Source organism: Gorilla gorilla, chromosome X (genome assembly GCF_029281585.2).
Source record: "Gorilla gorilla gorilla isolate KB3781 chromosome X, NHGRI_mGorGor1-v2.1_pri, whole genome shotgun sequence".
Taxonomy (NCBI): domain Eukaryota; kingdom Metazoa; phylum Chordata; class Mammalia; order Primates; family Hominidae; genus Gorilla; species Gorilla gorilla.
Window position 1 is genome coordinate 113,376,250 of NC_073247.2, and position 7,870 is coordinate 113,384,119.

General features: G+C 46.9%; 1 protein-coding gene across 1 annotated transcript; it reads left to right on the top strand.

Annotated features, from left to right (window-relative positions):
* Positions 1-291: 291 nt before the first annotated feature.
* Positions 292-1,489, top strand: LOC101141783 (protein ARMCX6-like). The gene has a single exon (XM_004064534.4). The coding sequence runs from the start codon at positions 292-294 to the stop codon at positions 892-894; it is 603 nt and encodes a 200-aa protein (XP_004064582.1). The 3' UTR covers positions 895-1,489.
* The last annotated feature ends 6,381 nt before the right edge of the window (positions 1,490-7,870 follow it).

Below are 7,870 nucleotides of genomic sequence, written 5' to 3' on the forward strand. Positions count from 1 at the left end.
GTGATTTGCATTAGATGTGGGATATACTCAGACTGACGAATTTGTGAAAGAAGATATGGAAGTCTGGTCTAGAAGTTGACACAGTGTTCATCCACTTATCAGAAGAAGGCACAACCAAGCAAGAAAAACAAAAAGAGCGTGGGAGCTGCAGACAGTGGGGAAGACAGGCAAGGCCCATGATCTTCAGTCAAGAATTGAGGATAAGCCAAGCCCTGGGGATCAGTCTGACAATAATCATGGGCAGTAAGAACTCGCAGCCTCTCCAAAAGCAAACCATCGAAATAAAAATGAATGACCTATTCCCCCAATGAAAATAAAAAAATTTCTGGATATGCTCAAAACTTTAAAAATGGCAGTTGTGTTCTGGACCTCTCCAAGTGTCTTTTCATTCAGGGAAAACTGTTGTTTGCCGAGCCCAAGGATGCGGGCTTTCCATTTAGCCAGGATATCAGTAGCCATTTGGCCAGCCTCTCAATGGCTAGAAACACGAGCCCCACTCCAGACCCCACTGTTAGAGAGGCTTTGTGTGCCCCGGATAACTTAAATGCGAGTATTGAAAGTCAGGGCCAGATTAAGATGTACATCAATGAAGTGTGTCGGGAGACTGTGTCACGTTGCTGCAACTCATTTCTGCAGCAGGCCGGATTAAATTTGTTAATAAGCATGACAGTTATTAATAACATGCTTGCCAAGTCCGTTTCAGACTTGAAGTTTCCTTTGATATCAGAGGGAAGTGGATGTGCTAAGGTTCAGGTTTTGAAACTGCTGATGGGTTTGTCTGAAAAGCCAGTCTTGGCGGGGGAGTTAGTCGGTGCCCAGATGCTCTTCTCATTCATGTCCCTCTTTATCAGAAATGGAAACAGAGAGATTCTCCTGGAAACCCCTGCCCCATAAACGGCCCTCTCGAACACAATGGGACGGAATCCACCCACAACGCGCTTGGTTTGCAGATGTCAAAGAATCTGCAGAGGGTGCTACTGAAGATCCAGCCTTAGCCAATCACCACCTCATTGGGTGAAAGTTCCAGGGCTCAATCCAGGACCACACTCTTATTGGCCAGGCAGGGGCTCCCACAGAGCTTTGAGTAACTTCTTGGTTGTGCAGTCTGCAGGCAATGTTGGCATTGTAAATTCCTCCCTTGCAGCCTCCTTCATGTGGTGAGGGGATCACTTCAGCTGCCTGCTGTGGACAAACAACATCAAATTACAGCATCACGAGTGCTATTGTTGCCTGTGGTCTCCCTGTCCAAGCGGGACCGCTTTGCAGAGACCAGACGCATATCGCAGCTTGAGCTGAAAATGCATTTGTTGCAGCTTAGGTTGAATTATTTTTCGTTTGCTCTTTCTTCTACACGCGCCTGATGGATAGTGAACCTATTCATCAAAAAAGTGCACTGCTCTTCTGTCTATTGTACCGACTTAACCTCTTCCACCCAAGTCCGCATCTGTGTGTATCATCAATAAAGTTGTGTGCTTTGATTGGCAGAAAAGAGTCATGGTCCTTGTCCTTGAGTTTACAGTCTGCACGGAGAGAAGGACAAAAAAAAAAGCACGGTAAACGCCAGCTGACTGGAACGTCTGCTCCCTGACAAATGCAGGCTTATCGGTGCTCACAGGAGGCAGGGATAGAGAGGGGCTGCAGTGCTCAGAATAAACTTCAAGAAGGGGCTGGGGTCGGGGGTGGGGGAAGGGGAGGGGCACAGCGGGGGAGTTCGTGGAATTAGGATGGAATGTTGAGAGGACTGAAAGAGACAACACCCGTGGAGCAGGCAGCACCGTGCCCGGCACAGAGAAATCCCTTCTTAATGTCTTTTCCTTGACTGCCAGCCTGGAGAGAAAGGTCAGTAACCCTGGCCTTTTCGATTGTCTGCGCATCCCGACGTGGGGATGGGGACCGGGGTGGAACGGGTGGGGGCGCTCTACCACGCATCGGGGCGCATTTATTGCACAATGATGGCGATAAAGGTTGCCGCTTGCCCAGCACCTACCCTGTGTAGTTCTATCCCTCCTGCGAAGCCAGGGGGAAATCTGCTTCCAGCCCTCCTTCTCTCTTCCTTGGGATCCCCAGCGCTACTTCCTGGCAGAGTGAGAGGGTTGGCCGCTGCTCCCTTTGGAGCAACCTCCTTTCTTCCATATCCCCACTACCTGTGGTGGGACCCAGGAAGTGGAGCCCTCCATCAACTACCTGCGGGGGTGATAGGGCAGATGCTGAGGGCACTTGGCACGACCGTGGCCACTCCATCCATCCGGAGACACCTCCACACTCTCCATCTGAGGTGCCTGCACCTTGCCAGGAAAGGAAGAGCCCGTGGGCGCAGAAGCACTCCATGGGTCAGGGCAGCTCGTTCTGCCCCGCCCCCACCTCCAACATTACCAGATCCCGCCCAGCAGGTTTAGCCCCTGAATCAGCAAAGCCAGGTTCCCTGCATGTTTGTGATGTGTCAAGAAGTGGTCCCCTTCCCTAAAGCCATGGCAAACCCAGTAAACACATCTGCTTCCCCTTGGGCAAGGCTGCTTCCGTGCCCGGTGCCCTCTCGGTCTCCCAGGGCTGCTGCTGTGGGTCACTGTGTCCTGGGCAGCCGCGATCTCTGTGGTGCTGGGCGTTCTGCTTGTTCTGTTCCACACAGAACAAAGCTTTCTTTTCTTGTCTTATTCTCCCTTCCCCCCGCAGCTTGCCTTCCAGGTGGGTTACAACTTTCCTGCTTGTACCATCTGCCCCACAGTCCATGCTGGCCAGAGGGCCTGAGTGCCTGCCGGGTCCCCTGACCAACTCTGGGAAACCCTCCCACCTGGAATGGGGACCAGACCTCTTCCCAGGCCCTGGTGCCTGGGATGGCCAACAAGTGACTTGCAGTTGTTGTGACACCACATCCCCCGTCAAGGCTCACACTGCTGGGGCTTCCTTGGCTGGCTCTGGGAGCCCTGTCTCGGTTCCTAAGGGTTCCTAAGAGCTGTCAGAAGGACCACCCTTTCTCCCAAGCCAATCGCAGTTTGGCTGGGCAATCTGATTTCAAAGGGGATTTCCCTGCAGACAGCTCCGCATGCACTTTTCCCAGTGGAGCCTGCTTCGCCAATGCTGTCTTTAGTGACACCTCATTGCTCAGTCTCTTTGAGCACAAAGGCATCCTCCTAGCCTGTGGTCCCGAATTAGCATGCACCTCCCTACTTCCCTGCACGCTACCAAGTTTCCCTTTACGTGCGCTTGTCCACCATCGCTGAGGCACTTGACACCGTGAGGCCGCAGCTGAGTCCTAACTCAGGGAGCGCCCCAGAGGCTTTCTGCCCATCTCCTGAGCAAACTCTGTCACAGAAAAGCCCATCAGCGTCCAAGTGTCTCCACGGCGTTGTCTTGGCCCAAGTCAAAACCCTCCTGTCCATTTGCTGGCACTGCCCTCCCGAAAGCACTCACGCACAGCCCTTCTGTCCTGTCCCTCATCCCCTGACTGGTTGCAGTGCCTGGGTACGAGCCCAGTTCCCGTGGATTCTGCCTCCCTGGGATGCGCGGGGGGAGTCGGGAGCATGCCTGCCTCCCAGGGCCTGATCAAGACACTGAGAGGTTCTCAGCACTGGCAAGAGCGCCGGTGCCCCCATCCCATATGTAACGCAAACATAAAAACAGCCCTGAGCCATCAATCACAATGCACACCTGCCTGCTGCAACCAAAAGACAGCCTTTCTGGGCTTCCCCGTGGCAAACATTGGAAAAGGTCATCAATCCCGAGCTTGCCACATTCTGTGAGAAGTGCTCTGCCTTGATGGTGCCGCCCCAGCCTGAGCCCGTCTCTTGTGTCAATCTGGAACTGCCGCCACAGGCTGTCTTCCACCTCCAGAAAGGGCCCTGGGTTTTGCTTCTCATCTATCTTATGAGCACGTTTCCATTTGGTGCCTGTAGGCACTGACTGACTTCCAGACCAACTTCAGGTGCCCTCCCCAGCCTGCTGCCTCTCCTAGGGATTTTGTGGTTTGCCATCCCCACCCCGCCCCCCTCCAAGTGAGTGCACACAAGGTTGCAGACAACCAGCTTCCCGGCAGGCACGTCCTGTCTCAGACACGGGATCCTCACCGGGGTGCTATGTGTCACTCTCAAAGCAGTATCCACCACGATCCCCTTACTTTTAAGTGCCACCCTGGACCAGCATAGCCCTCACCCAGTCCGCCCCTCTGACGATGCACCACTGGGCTAAGAGTTGGGCAGCTGTGGCAAGGGGTTGCTCTTGCCTCTCTTCTGAGGGACACTGGCTGCTCTATGATGCAGATGGGCACTGCACCAGAGTCCAGCAGAGTGCTGCAGAGGGCCGGCCCTTGCCCCGTCTGTTACAGACGCCAGATGTGTCTTCTCACTGGCTGCCACTTCCCTACTCTCTCTTCTCATGGCCTCCTTTCCATCCTGGAGGTCCATTTTCCCTTGTTGCCTCCTGTTTTGGTGTGAGGTTTAGGACAGCCTTTCCCACTTTCCCATGAACACAGTCTCCTTGGCAGTTTTCTCGTTCTTTCACACCTTTCTATTCAGAGTTTTGTCTCATCGATCTGCCTGGAATTTACTTTTGTGCAAGGTGAGAGACAGTGATGTGACTTCACTTCTTTTCCCGCATGATTAGCCGATGAGCCCAGCACCACCGGTTGAGCACTCCGTTCTAGTGCTGTCTGTGGCACGTTCTGGGATCCTCATGCGCCCAGCTGCGCACCCGCTCTGTGGTTTCCAGGCATTAACGTTTCTCCTGAGGCACATCCCTTTCCCTCAGGAACCTCTTACTGACTTGGAGTCCCTCAGCTCATAAGTGGCCTAAGGCAGGTGGTGTGTGTGTGTGTGTGTGTGTGTGTGTGTGTGTGTGTGTGTGTGTGTGTGTGTGTGTTGGTGGAGAGAGCTGTGTTGGTGCTTGTGAGCAAGCCTCTGCTCCAGGTACGTTCTCAGGACACATTGCGGCCCACAGGAAGCTTAGGAACTCTCATCCCGCCGACCTTTGCATCATGGCAAACTGGGCACTGGTCTCTCTCCTCTCCCAAATTACTATATCTGTACAGAAAAATTGCAGAACAGTGTACTGTGTGTATAATTGTAAATATTATATATCCCATAACACTATATACTGTTTTGTGTGATTGTACATTTCCTAAATATAGTGTCGAGTATCTCTGGAATGATGCACAACGAAAAGGTCGCTTTGGTTTTGTTTTTTTTTTGGCTCATAGCATGTATTATATGTTAGATTTGCAAGTGAAAAGATCAATAACTCACTTAATTGTCTTTTTCTGTCCTTTGTGCCTCTTGAATTTTGTACTTATGTATCCATGTCCCATTGGAAAATAAATTTACTAAAAGGCAATTATTGCAGGTTTCTGTAAAATCTGTTGATGTAGCATTGTCATTCTATAGTCAGACTCTTTTGGTGAACTCTCTTATTAATTTTATTATATTGTCTCTTTTTTTCTTTATGACTTCTTAAGTAGATAAACGTACTGTACAAATTATGACAGTTTTATCTCTTCCTATTCAATAGTTTTTAGTTCATTTCTTTTACTTATCTCATTGCACTGTCAGGGACCTCCAGAAAAACAGTATTGATGGTACGGCACATACTGGTCTCATTTCTGATTTTATTGGTTGATGTTTCAGTGTAAGGCTGGTGTTTACTGGAGGTTTCTGAATAAATAATATATGACATGTTTATGTAATAGAATTTATAGGCATTAAAAATGAGTGAACAGCCGGGCGTGGTGGCTCACGCCTGTAATCCCGGCACTTTGGGAGGCCGAGGTGGGTGGATCACCTGAGGTCGGGAGATTGAGACCAGCCAAATCAACATGCAGAAACCCCCATCTCTACTAAAAATACAGAATTAGCCGGGTGTGGTGGCGCATTCCTGTAGTCTCAGCTACTCGGGAGGCTGAGGCAGAAGAATCGCTTGAACCCAGGAAGCAGAGGTTGCAGTGAGCCAAGATCCCGCCATTGCACTGCAACCTGGGCAATAAGAGCAAAACTCCATCTAAAAAAAATAAATAAATAAAAAGAAAGAGTGAACTAGATCTCTATGTATCAAGCTAGGCAGTTTTCAGAAATCTAATGTTGAATGAAATAATCAATTTGCAGAAAGACATAGTATAATGCCATTTATATAATTTTAAACGTACAAAACTATATGTTATATTGATACATATATTTATAGCAAAATTTAAAATGGACACTGAAAGACGCACATCAATTTTGCAATATCAGTTGCCTCTGGGAACGGCTGGAGGAGAATGTGACTCCAACAATATACGCAGTTTAATTTTATCTATTAAGAAAAAGATTATAAACAAATATAAAGAAAGCATTAGCATTGCTAATTATGGATGATGTATACATAGATCCTCATTGTTTTTTCTCTGTATATCTTTTTTTAAATTAAAACTAAAGATATATTGTGTACCCAATACAATTAATTTAAAAAATTCCTTCACCTAGACATATTCTCAAGAAATTTTAGGATAATAAGGACTGAAAGGAGACCCTAAAACTTCCCAGGATAAGGGGAATGCCACCTACAAATCAAACTGGCATCAGACTTCCTAGTCATAATACTTGATGATAAATGTTGATGTATAAATGCCTTGAAATCCTTAGAGAATATGCTTTTCTCTAGTATTCTATTCCTAAACATACTATCAGGCAAATATATAGTGACAATAAAGATGTCTTCAGGACTGAAATTACTCAGAAAATTGACCTCCTGTAGAATTTTCGTTAGAAAATTGTTTGAACATGTACTCCCACAAAATGAGGTAGTAATCAATTGAAAAGTAAATATGGAATCCAGGAAATAGTGATCCCAACTTGGAAAAGTAATAAAGGTTACTTTTAAGGTGATGGTCAAATAATAGGTCCTGATTAACTAGACCAAAGTGGAGCAATATGATAGAAGATTTAGGGTAGTGGATGAACTCATGAATAAAAGGAGACTTGGTAAAATGAATTGAGAGGTTAGAAAAACTAGAGGGTGTGATAAAAGCAAATAAGGGAAGAAAAACAATTAGAAGATCATCTAAGAAAATATTACAGTAGTGACCCTCAATAAACCATGCCTCCCTGTATCCATGCCATTGTATAGTCCCCTCCTGCATTGACTCTGGGCCTGGCCACGTGATTTGCTTTGGCCAGTTTAAATGTTAGGAAACATGACAAAAGAGGAGGCCTGGACAGAGCATTTTCAGTGAGACTTGCACTCTTTCTGCTCTGAAACCACCATGTGTGGAGCTGCCCAGGCTAGCCTGTGGAGGGTGAGACCACATAGAACAGAGATGAACTGTTTCAACTGAGGAATCCTAGAAAGAGTTGTCAGATAAAATATAGGAATCCCAGTTAAATGTGAATTTCAGCTGAATATCAAATAAATTTTAGTGTATGTGTTTTCCAAATATTGTATGAGACATACTTATACTTTAAAAATATTAATTGTTCATCTTGAATTCAAATTAATCTGGGCATACTGTATTTTAATTTGCTGGATATAGCAATCCTAGCTACAGGAAAACCAGTCCTCAGCTAATCTGCCAGCTGACTTTAGCCACATGAAAAAACTCAGGCCAGACTAGCAGAAGAACTAACCAGATAAGCCCAATACGAACTACCAATCCACAAAATAACCAGCAAATAAGACGGCTATTTAAAGTCACTGAGTTTTGGAGTTTTTTTTTTTAATTCAACAACAGACAACAGATGAACAAAACAAAACAAAAATATGTACTTGCTCCAAAAGTGCAGCAAATTAAGATACAGAATGAATTCAGCATTTTGATGGAATATAAGGAAAAAGAATCTATTAAGTCTTGAATGTAAGAACAGTCCCCCTTACGTGACTCAAGAGCCTTGAGCTGGAATATTTCTAAACAACT

What these genes read in the sequence shown, in the direction of transcription:
- LOC101141783 (XM_004064534.4), top strand. Translation starts at nt 292, where the DNA reads ATGACCTATTCCCCCAATGAAAATAAAAAAATTTCTGGATATGCTCAA.